Source organism: Aspergillus candidus (genome assembly GCF_002847045.1).
Source record: "Aspergillus candidus strain CBS 102.13 unplaced genomic scaffold BDW47scaffold_12, whole genome shotgun sequence".
In the NCBI taxonomy this organism is placed as follows: domain Eukaryota; kingdom Fungi; phylum Ascomycota; class Eurotiomycetes; order Eurotiales; family Aspergillaceae; genus Aspergillus; species Aspergillus candidus.
The window spans coordinates 207,979-222,917 of record NW_020194017.1 but is presented as its reverse complement, the minus strand read 5'-3'; the positions used below and the strand labels follow the sequence as shown (position 1 = coordinate 222,917).

The window sequence follows — 14,939 nt, the reverse complement described above, 5'->3', positions numbered from 1 at the left end:
AGTGCTTCGCGGGCGCGGAACGATAGGAATGCCCAGCAGCATTCTAGTAGTAGTTGAGGATACTTCAACGCGGGTGGTTTTGTTACCATCGGATTTCGTCCGCCAAAACAAACCTTACCCGTTCCCCATCTCAATCGGGTTTAGTCTGTGTACTTCCACCCTCTCTCTCTCTCTCTCTCACTCCCGCAACTCTCTCCCACTGCTCCTCTTGTTGACGGTGGTGACTTCGACCTGTCTTGCTCTTCTAGACGGCTCTCTTTTCTTTCTCTTAGACTTGACCGGATTTCTGTTGGTGGGAAGAACAGGTCTGGGGCCTGTCTGTATCCCTCTCAAGTCACTCTCTTGTGTTTTTCACGTCGCGTGAACAATGGCTTTTTTTTGATCCAGCCATTGTCCTTGGAGACAGACGTGTAGTCCATCGCGTGCACCGCTTGGACGACTCCTCTGCGGCGGGTGTTTTTCTCTCACTGCCGATTGCTCGGGAGCATTTGTTGTATATTGTTACTTTATGGCAGCTGTATCTGTCCACCCTTCGCCGCAGACGTCCCTTAATATGTCGACTCGCCGACCACTCGCCAACGTGCCTAATGCCACCAATTCCCCTCACAGGCTGGGCCTCGTGCCTGCCAAACGACCCCGGACCAACACACAGATCGATATCCCTTACGGCCAGCCTCCTCCGAAAAAGCAGATTGCTGACGCGGCAGAGGATGACCGGTCCCGCGTGAGCGCGGACTCCAGGCTGTTCTCGCGACGACCAAACAATGGCCAGCCAAGTGCATTTGAAAGGAAGCTGGTAGCGGTCAGAGACAAGGAGCGTCAGGCTCAGACTCGGGGGCCGAGACACGACAAGCCGTCTGCTGAGACGATTGATTCGATCAGGCAATGGCAGAGGCACTACCGGAAGGCCTTTCCACAGTTCGTCTTTTATTTTGACAGTGTCTCGGAAGATGTTCGTAGCAAATGCTCGAGACAGGTCACTGCTTTGGGAGCGGTAAGTGTCATCCAGCTGTTCCATGTTCATTTTACTTCCATGTTTATTTTTTCTTGTACACACCCGCTTCCTTGTTTGATCTTCCATCGTTCCCGTGTTGTGATCCTCGCCCCTTCTTTCAGAATACTTACAGCCCTCCAGCGCGAGGAGAAATTCTTCTCCCGTCTAGTCACCCACGTCGTCACCTCCCGCCAGATCCCCCCCGAAAATGAATCGACCAGCCCAACGGAAGCGAATACCGAACCGACAGAACAGGTCACTGTCGATGGCACTTTACAGACGGTCAACCCGTCCCTACTTGAGAAAAATGCCGATACGCACCTCCACATGTCCCTCAAAAATGATGCACGACGCGAGCAGACATCCATGGATGTTTTGCACCGGGCTCGCCGGATGAAGATGAAGATATGGGCTTTTGAGAAATTGCAGCGGATGATTACCACGATCAACGATGGAGATATCGGGGGCACCGGGCAAACCGTGCGAAACAATGTTGCAGGGGGCGGGTATGTGAGGAACAGGGGCGACAACGACCTTTCACAAGTGCTCCAGAACGAACTTCACGGCTCGTCGGAGCGCAACCCGCACAGTGTCCTGAAGGACCTGGTCATGTTCAAAGGCCCGTTTGTTTATGTCCACGATATGGATGAAAAGACGCGTCCTGTCATGGTTCGGGATTATCCTAAAGTCGCCAAACGTCAAGACGGCATTTGGCCCCAGTTCAGGAGTGCACCGTTAGGGAAGTGCCCGTTTATCGAGGAGCCCCCTGCCAGGAAGGATACCGAGCGACAAAGGCCGCGCCAACAAGAACGGGAAAAGAAACCTGTTCCCAAAGCCATTCCGGCACCGGCCACACAGAAACCCAAAATCAAGGCACCAAGCGCTCCCCCTCCCCCAGAAGAACGAAGTCTTTGTAAAGAGATGGACCATGGCGATGGTGAGGAACCCGTTACCCAGGCAAACGAACCAGAGGCCCAGGAAATACCACCACCAAGGAAGGTGTCGCCTAGGAAGAGCTCCGAAAGCTTTGCCCCCCCACCGCTGAACCGCACGGGACCCTTTTACCACGGCCGTGAACCCGCCGCCTCTGGTGTGCAGCCTTCTAACATCACCTCCGCCATCCGTTCCCAAATGGTATCCTCGACTGCCGCAGCTCCTGGGGCCAAGGCTGGTGTAAGCAAGGAAGTTCATGAGCTCAAGCGAAAGGTACTAGAAAAGGGCACCGGTGGGTTGTCCACGGGCACTGGGAACCCGATCAGCCGGGGCGTAGACGCCTCGGGAATGTTGAAGCTGAATCGGAGCAACCCTTGGCCGGGCAAATTCAACCCGCCTGAGAGGCCCGGACATATTGCGGATGACAAGAACCGGTACCCTGCAGGAAATGATAGTCTAAGCTGCCGGCCATCCATCAAGAGGACAAGCAGCCAAAAGGAGCGAAGAAGGGATCCCAAGCCCGGATATTGCGAGAACTGCAGGGATAAGTTTGATGACTTTGACGAGGTAAGATTTTACATATCGGAAATTGCGGGGAGCGGAGCTAACCATGCTTCAGCACGTTGGGACCAGAAAACACCGCAAGTTCGCAGCGAACCCGGGGAATTGGCATGAACTGGACGCCTTGCTGTTCGAACTCAAGCGCCGGTGAAGAATGACCTTGCAGGATCCTCATGGTATTGCACCGATGGTCATGAGAGTAACCGGGAAGACGGCTTGATATACCCTAGATGCATTTGTTATTAACTTAATACACACCGTAGGTATTCTTTGCAGCATTTTGTCTCATCACTTCAGCATCAGCGAAACCGGGCAGTATCGTTTATGTTCCGCCGCGAGTTGAACGCGACGGTCCCGTCCCTCTCGGCCGGTGTGCAGCTGCCCAGAAGCTCCTACCTCTCGCTTGCTACAAGTGCTTTGGATTTATAGCTTTTCGTATCATTTCGCCCGCATTGCATATTGCTATGCTTTTCTTCGCATTATCAGACCGGCGTTCTTGGATTGTCACTACGGTGATCACCACATCACGGCCTTACCAACATCTTTATTTTGGACAGTCTACAGGAACACAAGGCACAAAACAATCAAAATGAAACAAAAAAAAGTGAAAAACGACCAAAAAGAAAAGACAAGGGGGAAAGGCAAAAACAGGCTTGTGCCTATTCTATCAAAGCAAATCTATCGCATCCATCGCATCGAGATTCCTCGGGTTGAAATCTCGAAACAACATCTTACATTGGCTCTTGTATGACAGGAGCCAATTAATACCTTACATTACCTTCTTCATATCTCTTTATCTTTGTTATCTTCTCTTTCTCACTCCGTCGCGGGGTGCTGTTTGTTTATGGGGTACGTGACGTGACCACGGGGGTTTGCATGACAGGCGCAGTGTAGTGCCTGCGGTATCGGCGGTGTTTTGCTTTACTTTACTTCACTTTTCTTTTCTGCCTACTTCATTTTTCTTTCATATTCATATTCGATTCTCCTGACTATGTTTGAGTCCCGACATATTCCCATGGGAGGTCTACTATTTCTTCAGGCTGGCTTGACCCCCCCTGTGGACGCCAATCGTCTGGGGTCGGTCGTTCTTCGGTATAACTATGTAGTATTCAATACATTGCCCACATCTAGTATACTTTAATCATATGTGATATAATAGTGCCTTAGTACGGAATATATCTATACTTCTACTCATAAGAAGTATGTATGAAAAAGCAGTGCAACCTCGGCTTCTGCAAGTAAATCTATAGGTACATGCCCCCTTGGTCCGGAATGGAATGAATCCCCACTCTGGCGGAGAGCCTTAACTTACTACCTGCCCTTTGACTAAGGCATCAGCGAATTAATACCTGACTGAATAATCTGTTTGACTGAACGCGCAAGCTAAGCTGCCTGTGGCTGCTATGACACGCCATATCCCCATGCATAATCAAGTGTTTACTTCTAGAAGGGATCTATTCTCCGCACTGCGTCCAACCGCTAAAACGCTGACCGAACCAGACAAGAGGCTGCAGTGCTGTAACAGAGGATCCTTGATACCTAACTTGTGCATCCCGAAAACAAAGAAAGCAAGACGGAAAGAACGAAAGAAAAACAAACAACAGATGATCCACACACCAAGCAGTAGGCCCTATTAACGTGTGATGGACCCTCTGCCTAGGTGTGCCCGCCCACCACAACCGCAAATCATCTCTTTCCTTTCTTCTCCAGTGCGTACCCAGCCATCACTATAGTTCCGCAAAGGCGGGCCCCGCCTATCTCGCTCAAGCAAAGCGTGGCAAGGGGCTCCGTGGGAAACCAGACGAAGGACGTTCTACGTATACGCCCATGGTTAGTAGGTAGTCCTTTTTGTTAGGATAGACGGGACTAACGTGACACTCTTCGGGTTTTCAAGCCTAGCCTGTGCAATTACAGCGCACACTGGCTGGAATCGCCGCAACGCACCCATCAGGTTTTGGACATTCATCTCGTTTGCGAGCTCGCAGATAATGAGTTTAGAGCTGGCCGCTGTCGAGCTGTTGAGAGAGGGCCGGGGACCCGTGGTATTGTCGAAGACAGACGCGTGGGAGTGTTGAAGATCACGTAGCTCTCGCCTGACATCCTTCATCCGCTCCGTTTCCTCCTTTGCCTCGGGGTCCAGGATGGTGATCATTTCGCCGCCCGCTGCGGTTAGCCGGAGGCGACCCGTGATGGTGTGGGTTATGGTGGGAGGAGGGATGTAGAAAACCACGCACTGAATCTCGCTGTTGAGGTCGACTCCTGCGTAGAAAGGAGGGCATGTAGCAAATGCGTGGTACTGTCCACGCTGGACGGCACCAAGAAGGGCTTCCCTGTTATATGTGCCGATACTTTTCACCAACAGCCCGATTGCACAACCGTAGCTGCATCCAAGCAGAGGGCATTCATGATCCCGTACATGCAGGCGGTGGTGACACCTAGCCCCGGAGTGCTGATTGCCAGAATATCGCTCAGCGTGGCAATCAGAGGGATCATGACGCGTTGCACCTCGCGAAGCTCAATCTTCCCATGAAGCAAACGCTCAATTTGAGGATCCAAATGTAAGGACAGTTTTGGTGATCCTTTATGAACGATGCTGGTTTGTCTTAAGCTGTCCACGGGGAATGTTAGCTCGGCCCTATAAGGCATGAGGGAGTGAGACTAACGCATTCATGGCTGATCAATTGACTGGTCTAGTGGTCGTGGCTGGAATGAGTAGAAACCTCGAGGGTGAGCAGAGAAGCTGGGAGAGATGATGGGAGAGTAAGTTCCCCCTTTTGTTTCGGTGACTGAAAGCACTTTCTCTTACTCCTGGCCCTGATACCTATGTTTTCACTAATAGCTATGTTAGTGATTGGTAGTGTCTTTTGAACAACCTAGCAACTAATAAAAATGTGAAGAGCCAAAGAACTACTACAGAGGTGGGTGACTTCCTGATACCAAACCTCTTCCCCCTCTTCCACTTCCACTTCCTCTGCCTCTGCCTCTTTCTTGTCCAGACCTTCTTCCGTATGCGTCCTATCCTCAGCTACCTCAGACCATCAATCATATCGTTTCCCACGCCTGTTCCTCTTGACCAGAGATCTGAGGCTCAACACACAATGATCGAGCCCTCGGTAACATCTCACGCCCTGCCCTTTTCAAGTATGCCTCCTGGTAGAGTGTCGATTCAATTCCAGGTACGTTACAGTCATCATATTTCTGCTTAGTCGCCTGGCTAATTCACTCAAGTACTCACTGGCGGATGAAAATTGGGAAGCAAAAGCGTGCCAGCAGTTCTTCGAGGCGGCCACCGCACCGATGCGTTGTGGCGCGCCAGGGCTTACCCTGACTGCCTATGTGCAACTCGGGGCTGTGGATGGACCTAGTGGCTCCGGATCCATGCAACTTGAAGTTGCTGTAAGTGTCTCACGTATATTCTCTCTCGCAGCTAATGTTGCTAACTTATTAAGTCACAGTTCAGTAAATCTCAACTCCAGGGTTGCCTGACACGCCTTGCATCAGCAAACGTGGATATATCAAGATGTTACTTGTATCCCTGTCAGGAGGCTCAACCTTGCAGGTACGGTACATCATCCGCGTATGTTGCATCGTTCAATATGAACCCCACAGTCAAGCTAATCCTTCTACAGAAGACTTCGGATCCCGCCCATTCAACTTGCCCCCTTCCCGTTGAGGAAGCTCCGTCTGAAACGTCCAACCCAGACTTGGCTTATAAACGCACGACTTTAGCCATCCTGCAAACCCCCGTCCCCGACAGCAACTTGGCCGCGCCAACCTCAGTATGTGAACTTCCACCCAATCATCAGTGCAACAGGTCGTTCACCAGATACTGCTTCCCGGATAACAAAACCCACGGTCGACAACGTCATGATCAAGTCAGTGTACAAGCTCCGAGCAAAAGTCTGTCTGCTGCCGACATCGTGCACCTGGGTCGTGCCTGTCTTCACGGCCTGTGCAGCTCCCTGCCTGACACTGCCGAAGCTTCTGGCGCACAGCCATCCTCCACCCCATCGGCCAATGAGCCTGCCACGCATAATTCGGCTTCTGTTATGCCCTCCCTCTACGATGGCAATCTCCTGCGTCGGATTTGCCCGGCTGATCTCATGGGCGTCTCTTGTGAGCACGAAGGCCTTTTCAGGTGTGAATTGCGATCGGCTGTGGGTCTGTGAGGTAAGCTCCCCAAAGTCTGCTATGGGGATCAGTAATTAGAGATGGTACTAATCATGCAAATAGTAGTACATCAAGGGTTACGAATGCCGAGGGGCCACGTGCCCATACCTTCATGGCATTCCCAGATCTTGCTATCGAGCAGTCTGGAGTCGCGGATGTGATGTGTGCGTGCCCATGACTAATAACTACTGCATTTTCAGAGCCTCCGTTCTAAGGCTCAGTAAGCTGGATGCAGCAGCATACGGAGTACACAACTATGTACATTGTTCACCTCGGCCTGGAATAGAATAATTCCCACTCCGGCGGTAAGACACTATCACCCATTTGACCGAAAGGTGCAGCTAAGCCGACCATTCTGCCGGGTCCCTCCATCCTTACCTAGGTAGTATAATTAGTGATAGTATGCATAACGTAACCTTAAAAAAATTATGTTCACTAAAGCCAAGTCTGGGGATGCTAGGGACTACGCTGCATATACCAGCACAGTTGGGTTTATAAGGGGCGTTTGTGTTTCTCAGTTTTAAGTTTTCTTTTGCTTTTTGCTTTCGATTTATTTGAATTATAGGATCTACTGCTACTTGTATCACTGTGTGCTTTTTTTTTTTATACTTTTTCTTTGTTCAATCTATTGAGTCGTCTTTGTTTGCTCATACTATACTACGACCTCATCTATTCCTACCACACTACTACTACTACTACACTACGACTACTACACTACTACGACTACACTACACTACTCTGCACTACTCGACTAAATTCTCAGTACAATCTGGGAACCATACATGAACCATCGCAGTTCCTCCCGCTACCGATCCGATCCTTCGGACAATCTAAGGTTACCTCGGTTGCCTTTGCGGAGAAAGTTTAAGCTCGTTCCATTGATATTCTTCACGGGTTCCGATACGGAGTAAAAACGTCACTGCACTCCACACACACCACCATCTTGACTTCTTCTTCTCCTCCCCCACACTCAGACCTCGTCTTTCGTCATTCCCCTTTTTAAAGAGTTGTTATCATTGCGGAGCAATAATTGATCGTCTGTTTGGCTGTGTCGATCCTTTTCGTCACCGTGTGAGCTTTGCTTTTTGTCAAATCACATACAAAGACATGGCTTCGAGGACGGTTTCGCGGATGGTTCTGCCGCTGCGCGCTTTATCTAGCAATGCGCCCGTCCGTCCTCTTCTGGCTGCAGCTCGTCCGATCCTTCCGCTGGCTCAGACCGGCTCCAATGGCGACCGTTCGGTGGCCTCCGTCAGATACAGTTCGCACTCGCCGTTGGGGAGCACGCCGGTGAATCCGAGGAAGAAAGTGACGTTGCCGACGATTCAAAAACTCTACAAGAAGGGGGAGCCTATTGCGATGCTCACGGCGCATGATTTCCCTAGTGGTCATGTGGCTGATGCCGCCGGCGTGGAGATGGTCCTTGTGGGGGATAGCCTGGCCATGGTGGCGCTGGGGATGGAAGATACGAGCGAGCTGCTCATGGATGAGATGCTGTTGCATTGTCGGAGTGTAGCGCGCGCTGCGAAGTCTTCGTTTACGGTGTGTCATAGAGGTTGAGGCATTGCGTGTGGTTGGTGCAGTGGCTAATTTTTTCGATCTAGGTTGCTGACCTGCCTATGGGGTCGTACGAGGTGTCGCCGGAGCAGGGACTGCAGTCCGCAATTCGCATCATCAAGGAGGGGAGAGTGCACTCTGTGAAGCTCGAGGGTGGTGAGGCCATGGCTCCCACCATCAAGCGCATCACGCAGGCGGGAATCCCGGTTGTCGGCCACGTGGGGCTCACACCACAGCGTCAGAACGCCTTGGGCGGGTTCAGGGTCCAGGGGAAATCCACTGCGAGCGCACTCAAGGTGTTGCATGATGCACTGGCCGTGCAGGAGGCTGGAGCGTTCATGATCGTGCTCGAGGCCGTGCCGGCTGAGGTCGCCGCGATCATCACCAAGAAGCTGCACATTCCCACTATCGGCATCGGTGCGGGAAATGGTTGCTCGGGACAGGTCCTCGTGCAGATCGACATGACGGGGAACTTTCCTCCGGGCAGATTCCTTCCCAAGTTCGTCAAGAAATATGCCGACGTTTGGGGCGAGGCCATCAAGGGCATTGAGCAGTATCGCGAGGAGGTGAAGAGCCGCGCGTATCCTTCGGAGGAATACACATACCCCATCCCAAAGGATGAGCTGTCGGAGTTTGAAAAGGCCGTCGAGAACATCCCCACCAAATAGATTTGGAGCCCTTCTGCCCACTGTGTTCATTTTGCATATTTTTGTCCATCTAGACAGCTAACCTGGACATATCATGACTTGCATTGGCCACCATCATGACTTGTGATACCTTATCCTGTTGCTTGTTTTTCGTGATAGTTGAGATAGATCTATTGGCCGCTACAAACGTTGCACATTTTGAGTACTGTCTAATAATTAATTGCGTTTCTTCGGGTATCATTGCAAAGTACTTTTCGCATCTCTAACCAAACGCAGGTGTCATGGAGTAAGCGACAATGAGTTGATCATCCGTTTTGAAGCACTATTTTCAGTCAGAGTAATTGCCTCGACCTTCATCATTTGGAAAAGGAAAAAAAAAAAAAAAACTTACTCGCCACAACCCCCCAATACCCTCATCCAACCCCGGAGCGAAGACGCTGTTCACGTAGCAAAACACCGAATCGGTATTTTTGCAGTCGAGCTTCTTCCGGAGAAATTTGACCACCGTTTCAAACTTTTGCGACGCGCTGACTTTGAAGACCCGATTTTTGAGAATGGGCGCCGACGGCAGAGGTTGAAAGCGAACAGTCACTGTAGGGGGTTAGTACTAGTAGTGGGTTGAACATCGCAATCATGATCAGCTCCCTCGTAAACAAGCAAAGGGATCGGTAGATGAAATAGTAGAACTGTGGAAACTCCGGTTCTACCTACCTTTACCCGTGTCCACGGCTTCAGCGTCTGCCATGGCTTGATGCGCATCGCGTGGCAGGCTGGTTAATACCACCGAAGCTGACATGGTCAACGGTAGATCAGCGCCTTGCTTCTCGTCTGGAATGGGAGCATTTTTGTTGTGCAATGGTAGATCTTGAGCGGTCGTCCGACTCGACGATCGATGACTCCGACTGGGTCTTGATGCGCTGGGGGCATTTTGCTCTGGAGTTGGGGAGTTTTGGGCGGAGGGGTCTCGGGAGGAAGATGACTCCATCTTCACCTCGCGAGGGGTTTAGGATATTAAACGACGCTTAGATGTATGGATCAGATGTTATTGACCGAGTATCTGTCTACATTAAATGTTTGGGAAAAAGCCCTGTGTCAAATGTGATGGATAATCATCAAGGAAGAATTGAAGGTGAGGTTAAGCTCCTTCCTGAGCCTGATGGTTGATTTGTTCCTGGACAGACACCTCAGGCACCACTGTCCAATCCCTCCAACCACCAGTTGCTCGTCTGTTTCCACCCTGACCTGTCACTTCTTCTATCTACCTTTCGAGTCTGTTTGTCTTTCTGACCGTGACATATTTGTACCCCACGAGTTCCGATTTGAGGTCCGTCCACACTAACCGACCTTGCCAATGATGTCAGACCCAACGACCATGAGAAAATGTGCCACGATTTGGCCGAAATACTCTGCCACCGCGAGGCACTTATGCATCAATTCTCAAGCTGCCCGACTATAGAGCCGTCGTATAAGCCACCAGGTCATGTTACCTGGTCAGACATGGCGCGGACACCTGACGAATGCAAGTTCCTCCGCCCAACAAGACAGATCCAGGCGGGAAAAACGCTGTTTGGCTGCAGGACTATCGTCGCACGCCATTGTATCGTCATGCTCCCTGATGCCCAGCAGTTCGCACTACTACCTGATGGATGATAAGCCGGCCATTACCATCTCACCCCACCAGGGATCAATGACGATCGTCTTTGACTCGGTATCAGAGTCTGTATTATTGGTATTCCGCGGGAAGTATGATCAGGTGGACCATTGCCACTGATACTGCCCACAGAGCAGGAAAAACTTCCCCCGATTAAGGTATCAGTGAGTTTGGGGGAATCAGTACCTAGAGAATGGAACAACTTCTGACTGAAGAGCTGTTGACCTGACTTGAAATGATAATCCCATTCAATGATAAGGCGTGGATCCACTTGGTACAAGTATGGGGTCATGGATGTAATAAATCCCGCCCGTTTCGGGACTGACGGCGGGACCATACGATACCGTGACCTAATGAGGTACAATCATCGGGTAGTATACCGTACCTGCTGCTGCTTCAGTCCCCGCTCTCTCTCTCTTTCTCCTCTCTTCGTTATTTCTTCTCTTCACACCCTCATTCAACTCCCCCTTTTGGATTGCCCCCTTGCCTTTGGTTCAACTTCTATCTCCAGCAGTGTCTCGATCTTCCCTTACCCGTCTACTCCGGACTGTTCGCCTTCCCTATCCACTTGCTTACTAGGAATCCCTCCCCCGCTCCTCCGTTACTTCCCCGCTCCTATCTTGAGCACCGTCAAAGACGCCACCTTCTTCGCCAGTTCGGCTTCAGTCATTCTCCTTCGTACCGCCAACGGTTCTTCGGACCATCAACTCCTCTTATCTGATCTGGTTACCCTCCACATCCGCCAAGATGAGTAGTCCGAAACGAAGAATCGAGACAGATGTGAGTCGCTACATGGCCCCTAGTCCTGGTGATTACAGCAACATGGGGTCTAACATGTTACTTTCTTTCTTTGGTACATAGGTTATGAAGTATGCTCGATACCACCTGTTGACCTTGCGATGGGTTGTGACTAACCTGTGGCAGGATGTACGTTACGTTCTCGACAGCGATGACCCCCCGGGTGTCCCCGTCTCCCATTCAATGGGCTCAAAGCGAATCAGATAGACGATGGATCAAGGATGCAGGATTTATACTGACATTACATCCAGGTTGATGAGTGACTATGAAGTGACACTGGTCAATGACAATAGTGGGTTTCATTGTTTGCCACCCGCCCTGCAGGTACTAACCTATGCTAGTGTATGTGCACGAATACCTCATCTCCCATGAATATTGGCCATGGACGTATCCTTACAGCGGTTTCTTTTGATAGGCAGGAGTTCTACGTTCGGTTTAAGGGTCCAGAAGAGAGTAAGTGTAGAGCATCGCCCAGGTCCGTCTCTTCGATATCGCTGACTGAATACAGCACCGTTCACTGGCGGACACTGGAAAATCCACGTCGAGTTACCAGATCAATATCCCTACAAGAGCCCGAGCATTGGTTTTGTCAACCGGATCTTCCATCCTAACATCGATGAACTGTATGACCCCGCTTACTGCCATGGTGTTGCCATCCCTATCGCTGACCCGTCTGTTCGTCTTTCCTAGCTCCGGATCAGTTTGTCTCGATGTCATCAACCAGACATGGTCGCCGATGTACGACATGATCAACATTTTCGAAGTCTTCCTCCCCCAGCTCCTTCGTTACCCGAATCCTTCAGACCCGTTGAACGGCGAGGCGGCTGCAATGTTGATGAGGGAGCCCAAAAGCTACGAGGCCAAAGTAAAAGGTACGCCGCACGTCACCCTGGTTTGAATGCTTTTGCTCACAAGCGGTAGAGTACGTGGCCAAATACGCCAGCAAGGAGGCCGTCGACGATGTCGGGGAAGACACCGAGTCGGAAGACGAATTAAGTTCCGCCGGGAGCTACGAGTCCGGCGGGGAGGAACCCGCGGGGACGATGGATGATGTCTAGACACTGATGCTGCTAGCATCTTCCATTAATGATGGTTATGGCATTTGGGATCGGGACGTGTGAATACTGCATGCTTTTTTCCTTACACCGACACACTACATTTGTCTTTTTATTCTCCCCTCTTTATCATGTTACTCGGGTGGGCGTTTTGTGAATGGCGTTTTGACGTTCATGGTGCAACCGACCACTTTATCGGTCGCGAAGACGGAGTCAAGGATTCGGACAGGCTTCTGAGCGACCACAGAGTCTATTCACCCCCAGAGTGGGCCCAACTTCTGGCATTGTACCTATTTACGCCTGGCAATCCTGGCGGGGCTTGTTCATTTTCTGTCCATGGATCTTTTTCAGCATTGAGATTGTGAATACTACTTACTGGCCCAGCGCGGCTTAGGGACATAAAGTACTCTGTCTGTTCGTTTATTTCCATAATGACCTATTGACTGTGTATAGACTCTTGGAACCAGAGTCCGACAACGGCAAGGAAAAGAATCGACGATGCAAAGAGCATTCCCATATCTTGACAATTCTATTTTTATAATGCTACCCCAGCAATGACAAAAAGGAAAATCGCACCAAAGTCACGTACACAAATGGAAATGTGGAGTTGGGAGAGAGTAGGTAAGGCTTGGTACAAGGCTTCACAGAAGTCAATTGTCATGAACGGTGTAAAATGAAATAAGAAAAGAAAGTAGAAGGGTATTATGGAACAAGATGGGTGGAGACAAAACAAAAGACAGCAAGACAAGACAAGACAGACATGACAGAAAAGGACATGGAAAGTGAGAATGAATGGTGGTGGTGGACCACGGCAGGGAAGAGTAAGGTAGGTAGGTAGGTAGTAATCAGGATCTGGTGGTGATGTGATAGGACGGGACTATCGACCGGCGATCTGCTGCAGCAAGGAGATAGTAGATTTTGAAGACGCGAAACATAGTCGATGCGAATCTGTAGCGTGACTGTTTCATCGTCCCTCCTTTTTTTTGCTTTTTCTTTCTTTTCTTTTGTGTATGGAAAGTTACCAATCGTCGGATCGTTTATCCTCCTCCTCTTCCACCGTCTATCGCAACGAGGCTATCGCCCGAATGAGATGGCATGGTCATGTCACTTTGAGTACACCAAAGACATCCGGTTTGGCGACTTCATCGGCTTGCGCCTGCTTATGCTTGCGCGGGTTGATTACCACTTCACCCCAATGCTTCGGGGCCTCGCGGCCGTGATTTTTCCCGTTTGTTGACGGCGCTGTTTCTGCCTCTGCGTCAGTCGCTATGTGAATGGGGACCTCGTTGGAGGAGGCGCCTCTGGTCGAAGAGGGCGATGCGGATCCACGTAGGGTGGCTTGGGGTTGGAGATGCGGTTGCGGCTGGAGAGACCAGATGTCGATGACGGAGCTGGGGACGGACGTAGGTCAGTTGTCAAAATCGCATTTTGGAGACCGGTTGGAGGGGGGTTGACTCACTCCGAGGCTCGCTGGCAGATGGCTTCTAGTGCTTCTCTTTCCCGCTTGACGTAGCCCGGGTCCGGCTGGTTGACTTGGCTGGTGTGGTTTAGAGCGCCGTAGCCGTAGCCCGCTTGGTAGGGGTCATCGTCGAGGAGGCGCGAGGATTCGGACTATAGATAAGGAGGAAGTGTTTGTTAGCGATGTGATTCATGTACTATACCAGGGAATGAATGACGTCGCAGTCGCATGTTATCGCACGAGCGCTTATGTATGAGGGAACCTACATCGTGACTATCCCGGCGACCGAGGCCCAGGCACGAGGAACAGTTACCCATTTGTACCGAGTAAAGGCCAGGCCTATCGTAGGTTCAAAGCAGCGCAAGACATCCAAGATGGAAAGGCACCCCCCTTGGGCGTAGAAATTTTTGATCTTGGATTATGAATCTTTTTCGGCCCCCCTAGACTAGCGATAACGGTGCCCGACGGGTGGTTCGGTTGATGGTGGAGTATAAGGGCAATCAAGCCGAGAAGAAAGAAGAACAGGCGATGCGACTGACGAAGACACCTGTTGATTCGATTGTCGGGTGCATCAACCGGTGATGCTGGGGGTTACTTTGGTACAGGAATTAGAATTAGAAGTAGAATTAGGGAAGGACTTGATTCCTGCAGACCGAAGTGGCTGGCGGTGGATGCGTGATCTGGTCCGTGCGCATCCGATGACATCCTCATCTGTTTCCTTCTCTGCTGTGTTTCCACTCTTGCGTTCTTGTTCCAACGGTTTGGCTGGACCGGCAGCCGTTCTTGACCCAACAGTTCGTAATGGAATTAATACCATTACTTGGTGGGTTTACATGTTGGGATTTACAACTCCATCATAGGATAGGATGGCCTGATGTACTGGTACACTTCCTCAATCGGGATGGATTAGCGCCCCAGCACTGCCTGGCTCAAGGAATCGGGTCAAGTCCGACTTGACTGGACGCCGTCATTCTATTCCATCGATTCTATGGTGAATGAGTGGTCAAGACAACGGTCGGAAATATTCCATGCCGCCCCCACGAGGCAAGACGGTGGGGCTTACGACTGAAGATCGGTGATGAGACAGAAAGGGTCGGCTCCACCAGTGTCGAAT

General features: G+C 50.8%; 8 protein-coding genes across 8 annotated transcripts; 5 read left to right on the top strand and 3 right to left on the bottom strand.

Moving 5' to 3' along the window:
- Positions 1-210: 210 nt before the first annotated feature.
- BDW47DRAFT_11168 (protein serine/threonine kinase activating protein nimO) lies at positions 211-2,858 on the top strand. The gene is made up of 3 exons (XM_024813997.1): positions 211-994; positions 1,136-2,494; positions 2,547-2,858. The coding sequence occupies exons 1-3, from the start codon at positions 509-511 to the stop codon at positions 2,637-2,639; spliced, it is 1,938 nt and encodes a 645-aa protein (XP_024673654.1). The 5' UTR covers positions 211-508; the 3' UTR covers positions 2,640-2,858.
- A 1,316-nt stretch (positions 2,859-4,174) lies between these two features.
- BDW47DRAFT_124327 (uncharacterized protein) lies at positions 4,175-5,134 on the bottom strand (the record flags this gene model as incomplete). The annotated part of the gene is made up of 3 exons (XM_024816234.1): positions 4,175-4,301; positions 4,360-4,818; positions 4,905-5,134. 3 exons carry the CDS (start codon positions 5,132-5,134, stop codon positions 4,175-4,177), a joined length of 816 nt encoding a protein of 271 aa, XP_024673653.1.
- A 452-nt stretch (positions 5,135-5,586) lies between these two features.
- On the top strand, positions 5,587-6,657 carry BDW47DRAFT_124326 (uncharacterized protein; the record flags this gene model as incomplete). The annotated part of the gene is made up of 5 exons (XM_024816233.1): positions 5,587-5,664; positions 5,717-5,884; positions 5,944-5,965; positions 6,031-6,065; positions 6,118-6,657. 5 exons carry the CDS (start codon positions 5,587-5,589, stop codon positions 6,655-6,657), a joined length of 843 nt encoding a protein of 280 aa, XP_024673652.1.
- Positions 6,658-7,276: 619 nt separating this feature from the next.
- Positions 7,277-9,174, top strand: BDW47DRAFT_11143 (3-methyl-2-oxobutanoate hydroxymethyltransferase ECM31). Its single transcript, XM_024813951.1, has 2 exons — positions 7,277-8,200; positions 8,263-9,174. The coding sequence occupies exons 1-2, from the start codon at positions 7,766-7,768 to the stop codon at positions 8,881-8,883; spliced, it is 1,056 nt and encodes a 351-aa protein (XP_024673651.1). The 5' UTR covers positions 7,277-7,765; the 3' UTR covers positions 8,884-9,174.
- On the bottom strand, positions 9,019-10,044 carry BDW47DRAFT_11150 (ubiquitin-like protein ATG12). The gene is made up of 3 exons (XM_024813969.1): positions 9,574-10,044; positions 9,254-9,453; positions 9,019-9,184 (listed from the first exon to the last, which is right to left on the bottom strand). Exons 1-3 carry the CDS (start codon positions 9,845-9,847, stop codon positions 9,125-9,127), a joined length of 534 nt encoding a protein of 177 aa, XP_024673650.1. The 5' UTR covers positions 9,848-10,044; the 3' UTR covers positions 9,019-9,124.
- A 568-nt stretch (positions 10,045-10,612) lies between these two features.
- On the top strand, positions 10,613-11,435 carry BDW47DRAFT_11121 (uncharacterized protein). The gene is made up of 3 exons (XM_024813902.1): positions 10,613-10,677; positions 10,731-11,293; positions 11,375-11,435. Exon 2 carries the CDS (start codon positions 10,765-10,767, stop codon positions 11,266-11,268), a length of 504 nt encoding a protein of 167 aa, XP_024673649.1. The 5' UTR covers positions 10,613-10,677; positions 10,731-10,764; the 3' UTR covers positions 11,269-11,293; positions 11,375-11,435.
- A 95-nt stretch (positions 11,436-11,530) lies between these two features.
- BDW47DRAFT_11116 (E2 ubiquitin-conjugating protein UBC8) lies at positions 11,531-12,772 on the top strand. The gene is made up of 4 exons (XM_024813892.1): positions 11,531-11,764; positions 11,820-11,934; positions 12,002-12,183; positions 12,233-12,772. Exons 1-4 carry the CDS (start codon positions 11,656-11,658, stop codon positions 12,367-12,369), a joined length of 543 nt encoding a protein of 180 aa, XP_024673648.1. The 5' UTR covers positions 11,531-11,655; the 3' UTR covers positions 12,370-12,772.
- Positions 12,773-13,186: 414 nt separating this feature from the next.
- Positions 13,187-14,233, bottom strand: BDW47DRAFT_10990 (LAMTOR1/MEH1 family protein). The gene is made up of 3 exons (XM_024813582.1): positions 14,092-14,233; positions 13,826-13,977; positions 13,187-13,757 (listed from the first exon to the last, which is right to left on the bottom strand). The coding sequence occupies exons 1-3, from the start codon at positions 14,140-14,142 to the stop codon at positions 13,466-13,468; spliced, it is 495 nt and encodes a 164-aa protein (XP_024673647.1). The 5' UTR covers positions 14,143-14,233; the 3' UTR covers positions 13,187-13,465.
- Positions 14,234-14,939: the final 706 nt, after the last annotated feature.